This window comes from Danio rerio, chromosome 10 (assembly GCF_049306965.1).
Source record: "Danio rerio strain Tuebingen ecotype United States chromosome 10, GRCz12tu, whole genome shotgun sequence".
Lineage (NCBI taxonomy): Eukaryota > Metazoa > Chordata > Actinopteri > Cypriniformes > Danionidae > Danio > Danio rerio.
In genome coordinates, this window is record NC_133185.1 from 47198058 (window position 1) to 47220948 (window position 22891).

At 34.8% G+C, this 22891-nt stretch overlaps 3 protein-coding genes across 11 annotated transcripts in view; 1 reads left to right on the forward strand and 2 right to left on the reverse strand.

Moving 5' to 3' along the window:
* ess2 (ess-2 splicing factor homolog) overlaps nt 1-22891 on the reverse strand; it is a 779665-nt gene that overhangs the window by 637007 nt on the left and 119767 nt on the right. The window lies entirely within an intron of this gene.
* rhof (ras homolog family member F) lies at nt 1677-13165 on the reverse strand. Its single transcript, NM_001020642.1, is given in 5 exon segments — nt 1677-2478; nt 3381-3515; nt 8669-8778; nt 11847-11934; nt 12855-13165. Coding segments are annotated over 5 exon segments (630 nt in total). The 5' UTR covers nt 12984-13165; the 3' UTR covers nt 1677-2310.
* The window catches only part of setd1ba (SET domain containing 1B, histone lysine methyltransferase a), a 38788-nt gene continuing 32564 nt past the window's right edge, over nt 16668-22891 (forward strand). For 5 of the 9 annotated variants that reach the window (XM_073914117.1, XM_073914121.1, XM_073914124.1 and 2 more), the window contains exons 1-4: nt 19240-19452; nt 19605-19759; nt 20039-20137; nt 20403-20673. In XM_073914117.1, the coding sequence (XP_073770218.1) occupies nt 19392-19452; nt 19605-19759; nt 20039-20137; nt 20403-20673 (586 nt within the window). In that variant the 5' untranslated portion in view covers nt 19240-19391. Of the gene's footprint in view, nt 17513-19076; nt 19453-19604; nt 19846-20038; nt 20138-20402; nt 20674-22891 lie in introns of those variants that run through there. The other 4 variants (XM_073914119.1, NM_001045134.2, XM_073914123.1 and 1 more) reach the window with 4 other exon arrangements.

The window sequence follows — 22891 nt, forward strand, 5'->3', positions numbered from 1 at the left end:
TGATACTGTTAACAGGAAGCAACACAAAGTCAAGAAAATGGCGGTGTTCTGCAGCTACAATTATAGCATTTATTTCTCCAGATGTAGGCTACATTTTGTATATAAAATTTAAAAAGGGTTAAATAATATAGACTGACAAAATACTGCAAAGGTGCATTAACAAAAAAAATTTTAATTATAAGTACGTTAGCGTCCACACCAAACGCACTATAATGTTGTAAGCATAATAATCGCGCGCTGCAGTTTACTTTTTGAATATTCGCGCTCTTTTGAACGGTGTGGATTTTGATTGGCTGTTGATGTTCTTTGGAAAAAAGGTCGTTGTAAATGTGACGGGTGACGAACATGCTATTTATGAATGAACGAGGCTAGCTTCCAGTTTTCCCACTGCTTGACGTCGCAAACAGGTAAGAATTATCATTAATCTTTGACTTATTATCATAATCGCGAAGGCAATTTATAGCAGAAAGTTTTACAGGTCACTGCACTTGTTTGTTTGTTATTCGTCTAGCAGCTAACGTTAGCCTACATGAGGGTAGTTGACTAATAGGCAGTAAGAAAACGATTGCTTTACACCATTTTTGAAGAAAAAAAGTTATATTTATAGTTTGATTTTGAGGTGTTTTTGAGAAATAAGGTGTTTGATGTCACTATTAATTCTTTAATATTACTTTTATTTTTTACTAAACTGTAAAAATGTCATATGATGGGATGTAGCAAGAAAAAAAACAACACTCTTAATATAAATAGCGTGAGAGCGATTTATCTTCATTGACGAACACAAATCTTCATATAATGCCTTTTATTGTATATAAAAATATTAATATTTTATTTCCATGACTAAATAGGGGTGTAACACCAAAAGACAACACTTTGTATTAGTTTTACAACTATATATTGGTAATAACGTACAGTTGAAGTCAGAATTATTACCCCCTTGTTTATTTTTTTCCCAATTTGTGTTTAACCGAGAGAAGATTTTCTTCAGCGCATTTCTAAACATAATAGTTTTAATAACTCATCTCTAATAACTGATTTATTTTATCTTTGTCATGATGACAGTAAATAATATTTGGCTAGATATTCTTCAAGGCACTTCTATACAGCTTAATGTGACATTTAAAAGCTTAACTAGGTTAATTAGGTTAACTAGGCAGGTTAGGGTAATCAGGCAAGTTATTGTATAACGATGATTTGTTCTGTAGACTATCGGAAAAATATATATCTTAAAGGGGCTAATAATTTTAGCCTTAAAATTGTGTTTAGAAAATTAATAACTGCTTTTATTCTAGCTGAAATAAAACAAACAAGACTTTCTCCAGGATAAAAAATATTATTAGACACACTGTGAAAATTTCCTTGCTCTGTTAAACATCATTTGGGAAATATTTAAAATAGAGAAAAAAATTCAAAGGAGGGCTAATAATTCTGACTTTAACTGTATATAGACTAATTTTACAAGTGGCTATTTTAGTAAATGGCCATTCTTTTTAATGTGTTTATTTCTAACAATATAGAAACTTAATACATTTTGTCACTGAAGAACATGTCCTCTGGTGTGACTGGATATGCTAATTTTTAAAATTGGGCAGTTCCATTTAAAACTTAAATTAAGTTGAAGGACTCCATTCATTATTATGACTGAAGTTTTTGTCTCAGAAATTATATATTAATGTATTGTTACATACAATTTTATGTGGTCTTTCAAATCAAATAGCATACACACTACAAAAATAAGATGCATATTCTGGCATGGTCTGCTGGCATTAATCAGTGACGTAAATACCAAATTTTAAAACTTTGTTGTTGACAGTATAGTTATAGTTCATGGTGTTAACAGGTCTTAACTCAACAATTAACGTTAAATACTTTGGTGCATGACTTATACTGCAGAAACATGTTACACCAAGTGCATAATAATAGCGGTGTGCATTATAAATCACACCAATTATAACCAAACTTACAATACGACCATCTAATATGCGTTTGGTCATCCCTGAGACATCAGCAGCAGTTTTTTCATCTCCATGATCAACATGGAAGATAAAACTCCATTAAGTCAAATGAGGAAACACCACCAGAAAAATACGTGGAGTGGATCGTAACAAACATATCGCGTGCACACAGTGGTGATCTCTGTCAAACAGTATGTCTTGCTAGGTGGGTAGATTGAAAACACGCACTCAGTGTCTTGAAAATATTCCTTCAAGAAGTCTTAAACATTCCCGGAAGCTCTGCAGATGATTCCTGAATGTTTATAACATATCATAGTTCGAATATACAAAATGTATGCATGTCTTCCAGGAAAGGTCACAAAACTGTGCAGTGTTTCTTCTTCTTGCTGCGATGTCTGGCTTTAGCTCTGGCTGCTAGCGCTCGCTTTGTTGCTTCTCTGAAAATGTCCTCGACGTTTTCTCTATATTTAGCCGAACACTCCAAGTAAATCTCAGCGTTCATTTCCTTTTGCGTCTGTTCACCCTGGAGGAGAAAAATTCAAGTTGGTTAATTAATACTTCTATCACTAGGCCTATTTTTTATATATAAAAAAAAAAAAAATATATATATATATATATATATATATATATATATATATATATATATATATATATATATATATATATATATAAACTTGCTGGCCACTTTATTAGGTACACCTGTTAAACTGATTAACACAAATATTAGCTTAGCCAATCACATGGCACAACTTAGCCACACATGGCACAACTAATGCAGGTTATATATATATATATATATATATATATATATATATATATATATATATATATATATATATATATATATATATATATATTCATAATATATATAATGTACTTTACAAACGATCATGTTATAAACTCCAATTTAAATGCAGTACCTACTCACTAAAGTTCAACTCGGGTATCTAAAACAAGAACAAAGGGGATTTAAAGGGACAGTTCACCCAAAAAGGAAAGTTTACTCTCTATTTACTTTCCATCAAATGGTTCTAAACCTTTATGGGTTTCTTTTTTACTTTTTAAAGAAAAGCAGATGACCTGTAACCATTGACTTTAATACAAAAACAAATAATATGGAAGTCAATGGTTACAGGTTTACAACATTTTTCAAAATATCCTTTTCTGTGTTTAACAGAAGAAAGCTTTGAAACAAGTAAAGCATAAGTAAATGATGACTAAATTAAAGTTTTGGCTGAATTATCTCGCTTTAAAGCAGTTCAGAAAGCAAAAGCGGTCCAGTCTGGTAAGTTTACAAGAAAGCCGTACCTAATAAAGTGGCCAGTAAGTGTATACACATTTTTGGCGGGCTCATTAAGTCACAAGGATACATTAAATCAATCAAAAGTGATGTTATTAAATGAATAAATAAAAGCAAACTCTGACCAGGAGGTAGGTGATGGGCGCCTGATCTAAAGCTTTGAGCCTCCTCATCTTCTCCTTGTCCTTTCGCAGGTCCGTCTTGCAGCCTATCAGTATAATAGGGGCGTCACGGCAGAAATGACGAACTTCTGGGTACCACTTGAGGAAGACAGGAAAAAATTATTCAAACTAAAACTAAACATACAATTTGAAGGCAAAATGATTATCCCTCTTTAAATTATTCTTCTCAAATATTTTGTTGTTCAACAGAGATTTTATTTCAACACATTTTTATTAATGTAATAGCAATATTTTATTCTTTGCCATGATGACAGTACATAATATTCATTCATTAATTTTCCTTCAATTGAGTCCCTTTTTTATCAGGGGTCGCCACAGTGGAATGAACCATATGTTTTGTCCAGCATATGTTTCACACAGTGGATGCCCTTCCAGTTGCAACCCAGTACTGGGAAACACTGCTAAACTCTCGCATTAACACACACAAACTCATACACTTTGACCAATTTAGTTCATCAATTCCCCTATAGCGAATGTGTTTAGACTGTGATGGAAACCGGAGCACCCGGTGGAAACCCACGTCCACACGGGGAGAACATGCAAACTCCACACAGAAATGCCAACTGACCCAGCTGGGACTCGAACCAGCGACTTTCTTGCTGTGAGGCGACAGTGCTAACCACTGAGCCATTTAGGTTATTTAACTAGATACTAGTAATAAGTGCAATTTAAAGACTTTATTAGTTAAACTAGGCAAGTCAACAACAGTGGTTTGTTCTGTAGAAAATTGACAAATAATCAGCATAAGTCAGCAAGACGTAAGAGTTGCTGAGACTTTTATTTCAGTATGTTGCTGTACTTCCAACTGAAATGGAATATTGAGTAAGGGGCGAGACTTTCTTTTTGGGCATTAAGAGGTAAGAGGGGCGTGGTTAGGAATGTTGTTATACAGTTGCTATGGAAGCCATCACTCTGATGTCAACCGAAGGACTGTCAAATGCAGAAGCAAACGGTCAGATTTTCATAAAAGATTACCCAAACAAACTTCTTTTTTCACCGGAATAACGTGCAGACTAATTGTTAAAGTGGTCGCACACCGGATGCGCCATGCAGCGCCATGGATTTTAGAATTCTAAACATAGATTTCTATCAGGGTATGCACACCGGCACCACAAGTTGACGACAGTCTGCAGTGCCCAGCTACGACTCGACACTGTTCATATTTTGCATAGCCCTAGCCGTGGCTGACGCTAATGTGCACCTCTCAAAAGATGTAACTACATGTCGCAACGAAACATAATGCAAACTCTGTGATTGGTCGGTTTGGTAGCTGTGACGAGTGTGGGCAGGACCGAGAGCCACGCAAACTCGATGGAGTGAGTGTTTACAAGTGTCGAGTCCCGTCAAGTAGCTCTAGATGGAAACTTTTGTTTTGTTTTTACCTTATAGTGATAGTTGTTGAACACATGCTGGTTCCCGACGAGTTTTAGCTACTTGTACATTAAAGTAGCATTCAGAAAAAAACAAAACACCCTCAAAGAAACTCAATACAGAGGAACTTAAAAACTGTAATTGCAGAGCAACACAAACAGCATGCAAAAGTAAAAACTGCATGTCGTGAGGTCACGTTGATCACTCGAGAAGTATAAATAACAATGTGTGCTAGCAAAATAAACATTGTCAATTTTGATTTCACAGCAACTTTAAGGGGGCTAAAAATATTGATCTTCGCCCTGTAAGAAGTGCAAATAAGAACCGTGATCTGGACCTCTCTCTAACTTTTTTATGTACAATTGAAGTCGAAATCCTGTGAATTTATTGATCTTTTAATATTTCCTAAATGATGTTTAACAGAGCAAGGACGTTTTCACAGTATTACCTATAATATTTTTTCTTCTGCAGTCTTTTTTTGCTTTTATTTTGGCAAGAATGAAAACCAATATTAACCATTTTAAGGGTCAATATTATTAGCCCCCTTAAGGAATATTTTTTTTCGATTGTCTACAGAACAAACCATCATTATACAAGACTTGCCTAATTAAACTAGTTTTAAGTTAAACGTTGTTAAATGTCACTTTACGCTGAATACTAGTATCTTGAAAAATATCTAGTCAAATAGTATGTGCTGTCATCATGGCAAAGATAAAAGAAATCAGTTATTAAAACTAAAACTAATTTCACAGGAAGGCTAATAATGTTGTCTTCAACTGTAAATACTCCTCACAGCTCTTCCTCAATGCTCTGATAGTGCACTATATCTGTCTTTAGGCTCTAAATGAACCTTCCCTTTATTTAAACAAGGCTCGGCACATTCCTCCAAGCTTACGTGACATCAACCCTGTAGGAATACAGTTTGTTTACATGTCAGCGGTGGTCCGTTTGTACAATCATCTACTGATGAGGTCAAAGTTTATCTGCTGCTTTTTACCTGATGAACACTTAAGAGCAGTTCCAGCGTTACGAATGTGACATTTGCAGTAAAAACTTAAAACACAAATGCGCAAGCATATGTTAGCATTAAATTGGAGCATCTGTTATATTTTACAAAACTACCTATAACTCAGGGGACCCCCAGGATCCTCCAAATGAAATTCAAGGCTTTTTAAGACCTTTTTAGTATCATTTCAAATGAAATTCAATGCCAACTTCGCAACCATTCTAACAGAAGTACTGTATGAGGGAAAAATGTAAAATCTGTATAAATTTTGAACCCTAAAAAATAATTATGTACAAGTGACTACTTAAATTAAATAAAACATTTGATTTAAATTGTCAGTTATATTTATACGCAACAGCGTAACACACATTTGATTTTTAATAAACATATAAATTTGATCTTGGTGTTGAACACTATAGCCTTCACAGCTCTGCTGCCTTGGCCGCAATTTTGACTGCAAGACTTGGTCTTGTCAAATTCTGCTTGTGCCTTTTTCTCAACGCGTTTGCCGTAGAGTTGGTGTTGAGCCACGGTAAGATAGGATGTTCTTTGGCTGTGGTGACAATGCTTCTCATGTAGAAATTAGAGGTGTGAACCTACACTGGTCTCACGGTTCGGTTCGTTTACGATTATCATGCCATCGATTTGGTTCAATTTAATATCACGGTGCATATACAGTTTTATATAAAAAGGGGGACTGTCTGTAAACACACACACACACACCTGTGACAAGCTGTCTGTGTAAACACACACACACATAGACACAGAGCATTACGCGTGGGCTTGCTCGCTCGGGATTAAAATTTAGAATACATTCAGAAATGTTTTCCCGCGCTGCAAGAAATCTAGTCGGGTCCCGCGACTCCCGCCGTACAGCCGCGAGAATGCAGACATCTATCCAGAAGTATTGCTGTAACAGCCAAGAAGAGAGGAAAAGTCACGCCAGCAGGTCAAATGAGCCACAGTGAGAGAGAGAGAGAGAAATTGAGTTTACTTTCATTCTCTCAATCGCAGTGAAATAGGAGCTTCTGCTGTACTTGTCAGTAATAGACTGTCCAGAGAACACATGCAGTGAAATTGTGCACAGCTTCTGCGTTTTTAAAGGTTCAGGACACCCTGGAGAACTTTTTTATATATATTAACAGATGTGTGTGTGTTGAGCATCAGTTAAGACAATGTTAGCACCTGTCAGCTTTAATTGTGGGAAAAACTGGATAATTTTGAGCTTTTGTCAGCTAATTTCAGCTTCCGTGTTTAAAATGAATTTTGGGGCGGGATCAAAATCGGCGACGTAGCGCAGTACTGCAAGTGCAATGATGACGCGTCGGTTTCTCATTATTATTCATAGCAGAGTTTTCTTATCCTATGAGAAGAGCCGGCTGCTTAATTATTCATGAGACCTGCCAGACCTGCCAGTGTCAAGCCCGAGCTGTGAGACACGGACCCACGGCACACAGTATTTAGCCGTTCATGAAGGCTCATATGCGTTTGTTTCCATGATCCACGGGGTTTGTTGCATGTTTTTCCCCGCGATCTTGTCAGGGCCGGTCATACAGCAAAGCTGTGTGTGTGCTGCTAGCATTTTTGTCGGGAGAGCAGTGCGAGAATTAAAGAATGGCGGACGCCGTCTTTTATCAGGAGTTCGTTCACATTCAGACACATCACTGTGCTGCAGTGTTTGCCTAAATCCTCCAGATTACCAGCAGGGCTAATGGTTAAAATAGACAGGTCAGGAGAACTGCTGCACTGAGTCTGCTGGATACGGGGATTGAGGGAGAATCCTCATTTATAAGGTTTACATAAACACACTTATTACAATTTAATGATATAAATTGTGGTTATGTTTATATGAAATTACGAATAACAAATGTAGCAGGGCATTAAATCACTGTTCATTTCTTTGCATTTTATCTTTGTAAACTATAAACTCATGCGTCTCCTCACGGTTTGTCTCATTTTGCGAGCTAACTGACAACAACAGTTGTTCGCTCATGTTCTCCCCTGCTGGCCACGCCCACTCCTACTCCTCGTGGAGCTCCACGCCCATTAATCATGCATCTTTTGAAAAAATTCTGAAGTAGACTTTAACTGAAAGTGGGGGCTGTCATGGCCCTTTAAGTAGTTGAGCGTTGTAAATAATAGTAAGCTACGGCGACACACTGTCTGCTATGACATGAAGCACAATATACACTCAACGTTACGCTGCATGAATTTTTTAATTAGCCTACAATGGTAATAGTTAATTTTATTATTGTATGAACTTTAATCCTTAGGAAAGGCACAAATAAATTAATAAAATAAGACGTTTGTAACGAAATCCAAGAATTTGTATACCAAATTCAAGGCTATTAAGGCCTTAATTTTAGACTATCATATTTAAGACTATTTCAATGCTTTTAAGACCCCACTATTTATGGGATAAGAGAAATGTCAATCTGTAAACATTTTTTAAACTTTAAATGAGGGAAATAAACATGCGTTATGGATGTGACCAAAGTCTGCGAGTTCACAGTAAACAACATGTGGAAATTATGTGAATTAAACTGCACAACCCAAAAGGAATAATGCTAATCAAAAGGATACGAGTTGGCTCTCTATATAACAAACATGACTGATTTTATTTTATCTAACATTTTTGGACATTTATGAGGAAAAAGCTTCATTATGGATGTGACGGATGTGAAATTGCCACTTGTGTGGCTTGGTAAATCAAAGATAATTGTTTGAAAGCATCGACAGAGACATTTTTGAGTATTTGTGCAGTACTGGTAAATACAAGCCTACACACACACACAAAAGATAGATTTGCTATTTTTTTTCATGGCAAGGTTATTAATATTCGTATTCATTTCACCTTTATCTTGACATTGTCGAATGACGTTGGATTGGTCACATCGTAGCAGATGAGAACAATGTTTACGTCCTGATACGACAGAGGCCTCAAGCGATCGTAGTCCTCCTGGCCTGTTAATAAACAGATTTCGGTTAGAAGGAGATGACATGTTATATTGAAACCATTTTGGACGGTTTCCAGAGCCATGCTTCTAGACAAGAAGTCACTCATGCAGAGGAGGTGCTTTCTGACCATATCGAGCGCCTTCCTGTATTTCTTATTTTATGAACAGAGTATTATGTTGAAAAAATGAGATGTGGTAGAAAAAACCACATCCTGTGTTCAACATCCTGTTACTGCTGAGAAGTTCTGGGCAGCAGCATGGCTCTGATAACAGCTCAATTACGGAAGATGTGGATGAGTTTATTCCTAAAAAACATGCATTTCACAGAATTTGTGCTTAAATTTGCCATAAAAGCCTCAGCGATGAATAAGATATGATATAATTATGATTCCAAATAATTCAATTATACCCTGCAGTTGTTGAATTTACAGTATAATGTGGCTTAAAAATGTATTCCAAGACTTTTTTTTTAAATAACTAAAAATATATTTTTGGGTCAGTAAGTTTTGAATGTCTTTAATGAGCACTAAGACCACCAAAACTTACATTTTTTTAATATATACAGTATACTGAATGAATATATATAAAAAAATAATAATAAAAATAAAAATTATATATATATATATATATATATATATATATATATATATATATATATATATATATATAAATATATATATATATATATATATATATATATATATATATATATATATATACATACACACACACGCACACACACACACACACACACACACACAGTAGGAGTCAGAATTATTAGCCCCCCTTTAAATTTGTTTTTCTTGTTTTTATTATCTCCAAAATGATATTTAACAGAGCAAGGAAATTTTCACACTGTGTCTGATAATATTTTTTTCTTCTGGAGAATGTCTTACTTGTTTTATTTAGACTAGAATAAAAGCAGTTTTTAATTTTTTAAACACCTTATTACAAAATTATTAGCCTCTTTAAGCTATATATTTTTTCGATAGTCTACAGAGCAAACCATCATTTTACAATAACTTGCCTAATTACCCTAACCTGCCTGGTTAACCTAATTAACCTAGTTAAGCCTTTAAATGTCACATTAAGCTGTATAGAAGTGTCTTGAAAAAATATCTAGTCGAATATTATTTACTGTCATCACTCTCAGTTATTAGAGATGAGTTATTAAAACTATTATGTTTAGAAATGTGTTGAAAAAAATCTTCTCTCGGTTAAACAGAAATTGGGGGAAAAAATAAACGGGGGCTAATAATTCTAAACTGTGTATGTATATATAAACATATTTAAATGTCAATTTATTTAGCAATGATCATTTTAATTTTGAGAATACATGATCCTTAAGAAATCATATAAACTGCTTATTTGATTTCACTGTATAAAGCATTTATTCTTTTATTGAGGGGATTAATATATTTTCAGGACTCTTTAATAGATAGTAAGTACAAAAAAAAATCTTTTAACACATTTAAAACATCCTTATTGAATAAAAATACACTCTAAAATGTTTAGCTTTGGGTCAAATATGGACAAACTAACATTGGGTTAATTTTTCCAATTAAATTTAAATGATACAATTTTAACCCAACAGCTGGGTTTGTCCATATTTAACCCAATGCTTTAAGAACATGTTCATTTCTATTTGTCTCCAAACCTTTTAAGCAGTACATTCTAAAAATGCTGGATTATTTCAACCCAAATTTATGTCAAATATGGTCAAAACATACCACTGGGTTCATTTTTTAATTAAATAGCCCAAATTTCTCTATATTTACCCAAATTTGTGTTGAAATAACCCAGCATTTTTTAAACTGTAGATTAGAGTTGTTTAGATTAGAACAGTGGCTCCCAAAGTTGGGGTCGTGACCTTCCGGGGGGTCACAAGACATTAGGGGGATTGCTTGTTGATTTCCAAAAATCTCATTTATATTATTAAATTAATAAAATTACCATATTTTATCCAAACCTACAGGGGATTAAAAATAGTATTTAATAGTTACAAAAAAACAACATGCAAATAAGAAAATCATCAGCCTTTCAAATGCTTTTTTTTCATTGGATTGCGACCCCTTGGATTATAATTAACAACACAGCAATAGTGTTAGTTGCAGAAGACTGATTTTACAGAACAATGTTCAACTTTGACACCTTTGCGGCACTCATACATTAAAAATAAAGGCCACGACTGAACATAGAGGTTGTTCTCCAAGTGAAGGTCTCCAAAATTAAAGTATAGTCTTGTGCTGTAAACATTGTGCCCACCTGCCTCATTAAGTGAGGTTAATATTAAAGTGAACGCACTATAAAAAGAAGATATGGTCGTTAGACTGTGACACTTTTTGTGTTGTCAATATGCTTTTGTTTATATAGTGTCTATTGGCGTGTGTGAGTCATTGTGTGCAATGTTTGTATGTTTATAGCCACCTCCGAGGATAGTAGGGGTTACGAGTAACTGGAATTGTTATTTTGGGGTTCACGGGCTATAACATTTTTGGATGTAGATCATTGGAGTTTATAAAACATGCAACATTTATCAACACGTTTATTGATGTAATTCTTACACATTCAATAGTGGACTTTGCATGTTTCACCACATCCACAAAATGATTCTGGCTCAATAAGCAACACTCCACACACACATACATACTATTACCCCAACTTTGAAACAAATATGTACAAACTCAACCATTGGGTTAAAAAAACGTTTAACTGAAAATTGAATTTAAAAAATTAACCCAATGTATTATTTGTCTACGTTTGACAACCCAGCATTGTTTAAAGTGTATGCTACTGAGCATATCAATATTTCAACAAGTTATTTACTTCAACCAAATGCTCTGATAAGGAATCATTGTAAGGAAAAAACCTTCGTGTCAAACTGAACTCGTAATGCTCTTCATCTTCACTTAATGATCAAACACCCCGCAACCATGACAGCTATGAAAAATATTACTAATGGCCTCACACCCATTTGGCATTCAACATTCCTGCCTAAAATACTTGGCATATGAGGCGTGTCACTGAAGACAATGCAGACTGAGGTGTGTCGCAGACGGGTGGACGAACACTCACCTGCTGTATCGTAGAGATTCAGCTGGATGTCCTTCCCTCCGTATGACACGGTGGTGACATATTTGTCGAACACAGATGGAGCATATTTCTGGTAAACATCAAGCATAATGGATGATGATGATGCATGAAAAGTGTGTGTTTTAGCAAGAAGCAAATCAAGGCGTAGGCAGAAACTGCTGAGTGGAAAAACTTGCTGAGGATGTTGTGTAAATAACTGTTGTACATTTTGCAATGTTTCCTTCTCTTCAAATTCGAAGAAACGATAGCATTAAAAGTAAGTGATGTGGAGAAATGTCCTAAAAGAAGGGAAATTTAATTAGAAATTGTGCCTCTTGTGTATTTCTTTTTTGGGTAAACCCAAATCTTGGGTTATATCTGGTGCAGTAAATTTAATTGCAAAAATAACCCAGCAGTTGGTTTTTCTTTATTTATATTACCCTAAATTGGGTTGACATGACCTAGAATTTCTTTATAGTGCAACTGTCTTCATGATTTATGATTGAATGTTTTGATATTTGCATAAGAATGTTAATTTCCTGTTTAAAATAAAGGTTCAGAAAGAATGTGTTCACCTCAAAGCCACAGGAGAAACTTTTTGGATACCAAAAAATAATAATAATCAGAATAATCTTTTTTTTTTTTTATTTAAATAAATTTAAAGAACGTATTTTCCAATGAATGTTAAAGGTTGTAGAAGCATGAATGCCAATAAATGGTCTTTATTTAAGTAATTTAAACTATTTATAATGCTTCAATCACTATATGATTAAAATAGACTTTAGGAATAAAACTACACTCTATAATGGATATTTCATGTAACCCAACGTTGGGTTAGTTTTTTTTTTAATTCAATTTTAATGATACTTTTTAACCCAGCGGTTGGGTTTGTCTATATTTGACCCATCGTTGGCTTACAACAACCCGCTATTTTTTAAGTGTACTCCACACACACACAAAGTTCATGTACATTTACCACGTGTAATATTGACGATCTAAATAAAATCTCACCTCAGGAAAGTCTCCTTTGGCGTACACCATAAGTAAGGATGTTTTCCCGCATCCTCCATCCCCGACGATCACGATTTTGAGCGCATCAGCGTGTGTGCCATTACCGGCTACAGTGCCGTTCTGTGTCATGTCCACCGGCCGGTCAGATTCTCCAACAGGTGCCCAAATCCTCAGAAGCGTCAGGTGAACTCATTGGGGAGAATAAAGTCTGGCAGGTAAGCATGCTGTCATCCGGTCCACACTTCCTCCTCCTCTTGCTCTTTTTTTTCTTGTTAAACCATGTGACTGTTTTCACATATACTTTCAGATCTGAGCGCGCGGCTGTAATTGAGGTCTTTCTACACATGGTCTGGTCTGCGCGATAAGGCGGGGCTTGTGAGTGAAACCACGCCCACTTACAGTTCTTTGTATTTACTTCCTAAACTAATCGAGACAGTTTTTTGAGAAGCTTCATTTTTCACATTCTCGCCGGTCTGCAGAGGGTGGAGCTGAACCGCTTGAGATGCTTGGGATTAAGTGATATATAAATAGATTATTTTACATTGCATAACTAATGACAATTACATATTTAATTGTATTACTAAGAGGTTTACAAGTGTTATTTTAAATAAGAGAATTTAACATTTTAATTTAGTTTTTATTTATTTTTGTTTGTTTTAATGAATCACTAAATGACAACCTATTATCTGATTAATTGTGTATTATATATACACCATCGGTCAAAAGTTTGGGGTCAGTAGGATTTTTAAATGTAAATACAGCACAAATCATAAAATTGTGAAATGTTATTGCAGTATAAAATAACTGCTCAAAAGTAGATTATAATTTAATAATTCATTCCAGTAATTTTAAAGATGAATTTTCATCTTCATTACTCCAGTCTTCAGTCATGTGATCCTTCAGAAATCACTCTAATATTAATAATAATTATTAATATTATTATTGGTAATAGTAATAAAAGTAATAATTACTAAATTAATAGTTTTATTTGAAGCTACATACAATAAGTAATAAATAAATATATATTTTTTACATTTATTAAATACCGCCTTAATAAACAGAATCATTTTCTTTAAAAAAAAACAAACATGACCCCAAACCTTTGACCTGTAGTGTATATATATAAACATATACACATACACACACATTTCCTGTGGATTGACATTAAAATATATACACTCACATATAGTCAACATTTGAAGTGCATGAAATCAGTTTATCAAAATTGTCCTAAGGCAAGAATGGGGATTCAGTAGTTTTTGACAATTTTTATAAGCATGATCCACTTCCAAATATTGACTACAGTATGTGTGTGTGTGTGTGTGTTTATTTTTATCTGTTTTTATTCGATTTAAGTCATTTTGTGTTTTGGCTTTTTTTCTTTTTTCTAATTGTTTGTCTTTTAAAACACGTTTGTAAAAAAATTCATTAATTTTATTTTAATGTAAGTTATTTTACTACAGTGTAACCTAAATACTATATATATACACTATATATATATATATATATATATATATATATATATATATATATATATATATATATATATATATATATATAGTAAATACAATAGAAAACAACATATTTTTTGTATTTGAGTTACTTAATGTAGTAAAACAACTTAAATTTAAATAAAATTAATAAAAAACTATAAACGATTTAATTGTTTTATTTATTTTTTATTATATATATATATATATATATATATATATATATATATATATATATATATATATATATAATATTTTTTATGAGAAAAAACTCTTTAAAATAACATCTAGATCCAGATAGAACTAAATGTAACTTTAACCATTTATTGCAGCGTGAATTGAATCTTGTTATTTCGATTCGGAGGCCGATTATATATCTATATATAATATCTTAAAATTATTAAAGTATTAAACATCTTGGCCAGAACTCCCTAGGTAGTGATTTCCTTTCATCTCAATGAGATTTTCTTGGAAAAAATTAAAGCATAAATAAATAAAAAGGGCGCTGTTATAGGCAGGAAAGACAAACCTCTAGGGATCTGTGAAAATAATAAACAGCTTCTTTTATTTTACCAGTGGCCAATGGGTGGCGGTTTGCGTCTCTCCCAGAGCGTCACAGCCAATCAGAGGCCAGAAAAATAAAATGTTGTTTTGCTCTCATTCCTCACAGATAGGAGGCGTCATATTATCACTTCTCGTCACATAACTCTTCAGCTGACAGATTCAGAACCAGGTAACGGAGAGAAACTGCTTCAATTATTTACAAAGGCCACCATTTATTTTCTACGTAAGTTAATTATAATGGTACAAAATAGCGCATTAATCCATTAACACAGGACAAATGCGGCCTACAGCAGTGATGAACGGACGTGTCTGTTTTTCGCCATATGGGCCCTTTTGGTTGTTTTACATCAGCTAAATAATAATAAAACAATGTGACTTCGAGGAAAAGACTAACTGGGTGAAGATGCAAGAAAGTAGAAGGCTACAAGCAAACTCAGCTGTCAATAAATACAAGACATCATTTATGCAAGCACAAAGTCTTTATTAGGCTACGATATAAAAGCAGGTCAGTGCAGCATTTTATTGCAAGCATACATACTACACAAAATAGATTACAATCCACATTTATTATAGTTAATAAATAAGAGAAAAACCCACCGTGAGAAATGCAAATGAGAACAGTGTATGGATCAGCTGCTTTTCCTCGGATTTCATGTGGATTGACATTAAAATGGCATTAATAGACAATAAAGACAGACATGGTATACATTAAGCAATATTTCACATGTTTCCATAACGTTTTAAAAATTATTTTAAAAAAGCCTACAGAATACTTTTAAAAAATGTATTTTTTTTTTTTTGCTATAGTGCTGGGAATTGTTCCCAATAAAATAAAAATATAGCCTACTTAAAGATCTATGAGATTTATAGCCTATGATTAATGTCGAAGATCCTCTCCAGCTATCCAGAACAGAAATGAAAGCGCACATCTCTATACATAGAGTTGAAAGAGAAAAAACGCAACTAGCTAAAATATATAAACTGATGATCTGGTTTTAGCCCTTCTGTCCTGCCCTTAGAAACAGCTTACGTTCGGAGGATACGAAAATAAAGAGGATTTTCCTAATTAAACAGCACTAAAATGGCCTCATGACCCACTTCAGCCTCGGTCACCACGTCTCCAGTCCTTCTTTTCTAGTATATTCAGACACCAGTCCTACTTTAGACTATGGCAGAGAGACAGAATAGTAATGGTGTGCATGCAGAGACCAAGCGTGAATCCTAACCGCGGAAAACAGATGGCGCGTTTCCTTGCGCAATACCAGTCTGCTTGATAAATTGGAATTGGCGTCGACCCAAAACGCACAGAAAAAGGGGAAATAAAGATTTAAAAAATAAAAAGAAATAAAATCAATTTCCACTGATGATTTACTTGGGAATTAATAATATCCGAATAAACTGAGAAGATTTACACTACCATAAATTGTGCGAACACACGACGATTTGCATACCACATACCGGTATGTGTTGCAACAGTGTGATAAATTCAGCAGAAGATCTGAGAAAGCTATAAGCAATGCGCAAATCCTGCATGCATCACGTCAAATGCTCCTTTGAAATGGCTGGCGAATAAACTGCGCCGAATGTTCTTGAAAGGGGGACGAGAGAGAGAGCACAGAGGACTGGATATTCCCTTTGTACTTGCTGATTGAAATGCCACACAGTGTTTGAGACTCTTTCTCCGACCTTAAATGGTTAGGTGGGTGCAGTCATTTCGCGGCAGGCGTCCAAGCTCTCAGATTACTGCTGTGTGCTTTGTGCCACAGGGTTTCCAGAGCTTAGCGTCGAGGGCGCGCTTTACGCACAAGAAATGAATGCGAGTTTTTGTGCAATATCCTGCTTTCTTAAAGAGCGAGCACATCTTGTCGATTTGTTTGCAATGATAGCCACGTATTAAAAGGCAAAGTCAGTAGAAACCGACAGACTGACAGCCTCGCCCATAAATGGCGCAGCAAGCTTTCCTTTCCACAATGATGTCCTTGTGAAGACGCCATGTTGAAAATGAGAACAGCAGAGAAGCCATTAAACAACAGGCTATTTCTGAGGTCGCCTGGACATGGGTCAGCAATGAGAGGTGTTTAGAATAATTTTTACACCTTTATCTGTCTATTTTTTAAACAACTAATAAAAATACACAGTGAGGAAACAATAATTGTACTTAAAGGCAAATGTGACTTTAAATGTAAAACGTTTAAACAAACATTCCCAATTTTTTGTGTGTGTGAAATAAGGTCGTTTAAACTATTACCTTCGTAAAGAGAAAGGAAATCCCTCTCAGTGGTGAAGGACGAGTGAATTTCTCTTGTCATTCTGTCTTCAGGAAGAGAAAGAGAGGCATTGTTTGCATATTGCAATATCTAAAAGTGCCTCAAGATTTCCATCAGCTCCACTCGCTGGAGACTGCGCAGATATGTGTGTTAAATGGTGAATTATGTCGAAAAAGACGGCAGAAAATGGTTATTGTCGTTTTCTTCCTTTTAGGCGTTGCAACCCAACCCCCCCATCTTTAAAGCCAGTGTGTTAAAGGATCCGAAGATGGGAATGAAAACCTTCCTGTTTCTCCATCGTATAGGCCTGATAGATTTATTTCAACAAAATGTTAAGGTAAATATATCTGCTAGTGTATTAATAATTATGTATGTTCAAAGTCGTATTTAACAGTTTCTGTTCGATGTTGTGTGGCTAGTAGTGTTATAAAATGAAGGTTTGCCCTTGGCACAAGGTCAGATATACATTACTAAAAAAAAAGCAAAGGGATTTACTTCCATTCCATTGTAAAACCAGGAATACATCAATCCCAATCTGCACACAATGAAAGAGAAGTGAATTCCACATAATTATTTAAATATAAAATGTACTTTTTCTCTCCCAAAAAAATGTGTTTAGATAAAAATTCTGCTGTGGGGTTACAAATAGTGAGGCGCAACTAGGATGAGCATTAAAACAACCACAAACCCTATCAACCATACCTGTGATTCAGCATTTTTGTAAAAGGCCAATCGTCCTTTTTTCTCTTTGGCCTGCCTTGTTTGCTGAAATGTGAGAAGCAATCAATTTAAATGGAGATTTAAAAGAGAACAGCATGCAACTGAATGTATCTGAAGACAAAGCTTGGCTTTAAACTAAAAATCACACATAGGGAGCACTGAAAAAAAAATAGAAAAACCAGCCATAAAATGCCTTGGTTTAAATAGCAATAAAACATTTATTTTGCAGCTAAATAAGCAAAGATAACAAAGATAAACTTACTTATTGATTAATGATTGGCCCTAAGCAAGGCAGGGCCTTAAAAGCAGTTGGCAATTTTCATGTGTTTTTCTTTCTTTCTTTTTCTAAACATCCTAGTTAGTAATGTAAATCAAAATACAAAATTTTTATTCAGTAGCATTTGACTAAAGAATAAAATACTGTTATATGGGTGTGCCATGACCTAGTTTGCTGGGACAAAGATGGTTTCCAGGAAGAGAAAAAAAGTGTAAAAATGTCAAAGGGATATCATCCAACATTTCATCTTCCTTCTTCTCAGATCCTGCAAACAGAAACACTGTATGTATTAAATAGTCCATAAAAGGCTGATGAAATCAAGATTTAGATCCCTTTAGGAACAAAGGAAACCCATTTTGACCATTGAGTCCCAATGTAGGAGAAAATGGCTGCGCCTGCATACAGCCTTCTTTCTGCTCTCTGTAGGAAGAACTGAAGGCTGTGCTTCTAATAGCTGAATCCACCGTGGTGCTTCAATCTGATTGGCCAGAGAGGGAACTGCTGTTAACCAGCCAATTGCCCAAGCACCGCAGAATATCAAACAATGTTGAGGACGGATTGAGAAACTACTGTTAGTACGAGATAAACCTAACATTAGGTGTTTAAACACAATAAGCTACACGGAAAAGCTTTATTATACACATTTATATGTTTTGTTTATATAAGGTCACTTAAGTTCTTTTTAAAGACGTATATTTATATACACCACCTAAAACATATTTATAAATAAATGTTTGAACGAATGCAAATCTGCGTTTCATTTTTAAAACACATTATGTGCGCGTTCGGCGCGTGTCCCAATTCAGTTTTAACAACCTTCCCCAGCGTTGCTCCTCCATGTCCATCTTGTATTTAACGTTCATGTAAATCTATCGCGCAGATTCAACGCGGACCCAACCTTCGTGTTTCTGCTGGAAATGCAAGATATTCCACCTTTCTTTTCATTTCTCACACTTAACTCAATTTGTTTGATTTATCGACGCTCGTATAAAAATTCTGCGTTTTCTCAACGCTTCAGAATAATAATTTGAAAGCGCGTGTCGAATGTGCTGGAAGGTTGAGATAGTGGTGTATTGTAAGAGACAGAAACCCCAGACTAGAGGCACACAATATGTGTTGGCTCGCAAAAAGGAGGCAGTATCTTTAAAATCATGTAATGTGATCGGCGAATCGTTCAAGATCAAGCCGTTTTATATAAAACTACTCGATCGGGCACAACATGTCCAGACCTGGAGAAAGAAATAAGCTAAATGAAGATCACGGTAGAAGACAGAGTTCAAGTAAGCTCTCTTTTTTTCCTTCCTCTGTAATGTCTGTTTCGGGCACCGCTTCAAACCCCCCATTTTTTACAATGTAGTTTTTGTGTGCAAATAAACTGCTTGCGATGTCAGTATCATGAGGAGTACTTTATGTTTTGTCATCTCTTCGCTAGGTTTGGCGAACGGAATGGACAACAGCCATCCTATCTGCAGTTCGGGAGAGAAACGAAGTCATCATTGGAGAAGTTACAAGTTGATTATTGACCCAGCGTTGAAAAAGGGTTCGCACAAAGTGTACCGCTACGATGGACATCAATTCAGCACGCCGGTGAGAGGAACCAGCCGTTATAACGACCAGAACCGGATGCACGGGACCCCCGTGTATCGTCGCGCGTTCAATAGATACAATACGTTGTAAACACTTGACACAACACATCAAAGAGTTTCACCGCTGCCAAACTTGCTTTACCAAACACTCTATTAACATCGTTAAACTAAACAAGCTTATTTAAGTTAGCCGTGCTGCATTAGTTCTGTTGACAGCGGCTGAGCCGTTTAAAGTACACTCGTGTAAAGTTTGTATAAATGTTCTTCTTTTTGTTTGCAGAGCTTTGGAATGTCACCCGTGGACATCGTCCGAGATCCGAGAATCGGTCGTCTGTGGACTAAGTACAAGGAGACTGATCTCCCGGTTCCTAAATTTAAGGTTCAGTCACACCCCCCTTGACACATGTGTGCAGTCGTCTTGAGTGTTTTCTACACTTTACACACACACACACACACACATACACACACGTAACGGATTAAACGTTTATTTTTTCGGTTAAATTTCAAACGTTATTCAACTGTCATCTGATTTAAATTCAAATTTCCAACGGTTTTCAGGGACTACTATGAGAGGCCGTTGTTACATATAACTGTGGGTGCATTATGAAATGAAGCTGTACTAATTATTGGTTTATTTACCTCAGATCGACGAGTGTTACGTCGGCCGTGTTCCCCCGAAGGAGGTCACGTTCGCGAAACTCAATGACAACGTCAGAGAGGGATTCCTCACCGACATGTGCAAGAAGTTCGGCGACATCGAGGAGGTGGAAATATTGTACAATCCGAAGAACAAAAAACATCTCGGAATAGCTAAAGTTGTTTTCGAAACCGTCAAGGCGGCGAAAGATGCTGTCCAGAACTTGCACAACACGTCTGTCATGGGAAACATCATCCACGTGGAGCTGGACCCTAAAGGTAGGAAAGAATTAACTGTTTAACTATGAGACTGTGGATATATAACTTAATAGCAATAGGAAAGTTATAATTTGAAAGAATAGCTCCTAAATTACACACGCGTCTGCAGTTTTTAATGGATTGTTTGTAACTTCAAGTCACGTGCGTAAATTTACGTTGGTTGCTTGGTAACCACCACTAAACAGCATGTCAGCTGGAGAGGGATTAACTGATGTGCTTGCTTTGAGTTTGTTTATTGAAAAAATAAAGTTATTAGAATATAATTACACACTAAATATATTTGTTTAAGCATAATAAGCTATAACAATGATCATCAAGTATTTAGATTCAGAATGTATGTTTTAAAAGAGAAAGAAGGTGCTTAGCATCGACTAAACATAATAGTTACACAATTGAAAATGTTTGTAACGTTAAACCTTTCATTTAGACGCTTTACTGAAGGACAAGCACATTGAATGGTCATTAACCTTGTAGAAGTGAGATCTTAAAGGCAGGATGACAGCTGTAGCGGGTTCTCCTCTCTCTTAAAGAGACAGTACCCTTTCATCTGTTATCACCAGGGATGTGGATTTCATTTCATAGTTTATACACTTATTTCTTATTTGATCTAATGTCACATATGTTGTGTATATGTATTTATAAATTGTTAAATGTAAACTTGTTATTTTACATAATGGATATTTTAATAACTTTTTATTTTCAAGTGAGATTGCTTTCTTTTTGCAATAGGTTTTAATAATATTGACTCTGAAATAGTTTTCTGTAATGTTTTTATTATAACACAACAACAATTTTATGTAAACAACTAAAGTTGAACAAATTGGCCTGTAAAAGATGTTCTGGACAGCATGAGAAATTTAAGTTGTCTTGTCATATATATATATATATATATAATTTTTTTTTCTCACAATTGGTAATATAAGAATATTATTATACTTTATCTTATAGTTAATATATATACAAAGCATTTTACAAAATAACTTTATTTTAAATCAAAATAATTTGTCAGTAATGTCTGCCATTGCATTAAAACAATATGAGAAATTCAAGTTAGATATTCTATGTTTGTTTATGTATGTATATAGTTGTTATTATTAAACCCCCTTTGACCTTTTCTTTTCTATTTTAAATATTTCCCAAATTATGTTTAACAGAGCAAGGAAATTTTCATAGTATGTCTGATAATGTTTTTTTTTCATCTGTAGAAAGTCTCATTTGTTTTATTTTGGCTAGAATAAAAGCAGTTTTAAATTTTTTAACCACCATTTTAAGGACAACATTATTAGCCTCTTTAAGCTATATTTTTTTCGCAGAGCAATTACTATTGATTAATTTCTATTTATTCTATATATATTTTTTTAAATTATTATTATTATTTTTTTATGTGGTCAAAGATGAGACATGCCTGCATCAAATTAAATTACAAAGTGACTGTTTTATATACAGAAAGCATATTAATATTATAATATTAATATTAAGCATATTAAAGTGCAAGTAAAGCTTTAAAGTAATTTTCAAATCGCTTTTGTCAAAATCATGTGGGTAAAATAATGTTCCTCCATTATTCAGTGTAACATATTTAGTTATGTAAAAGATGAATCCTCTTATACTGATCTGCACTTACTGTCTAAAATAACAGTAGATCATAATAAATAGTCGCTTTGGATAAAAGCGTCTGCTAAATGACTAAATGTAAATGTAATGTAAATGTAAATTGTTATATTTTAAGTTGTCAACATTTGCAGACAAATTAGTAAAATGTGTGTATTCGGGCTGCACGATATTGTAAAAATCAAGGATTGCGATGTCAGGGTGTCTGCGGGGTCTTAAAATGTATTAAAAGCTGAGAAATCAATAATGAAAAAATTAAGGCTCTTAAAAAGTATTATAAGTCCTAATCGTGTTTTTACGAGGTCTTAACTTTTGTTTAATCGTTGTCCAAAGTGTTTGACTACAAAAAAGCATAAATATATTTGTTTTCCATCTAATATTAACAACGGCGTGCTCGATCCATGCGATTGGTTTGAGCCAGGGCGCGCCCGGCCAAGTTTCACCATGCGGTTTGAATTCACATAATTTGCGACAATTGCAGGAAGGTGATGTGACGCTCTCCACACGTAGCAAAACCATAGATCGAAACGTACGGAAAAATGGGAAGTTTGCATACTCCTGGTTGGAGAAAGACGAGTTTAAACAGTGGCTGAAGCCTGTCGCTGAA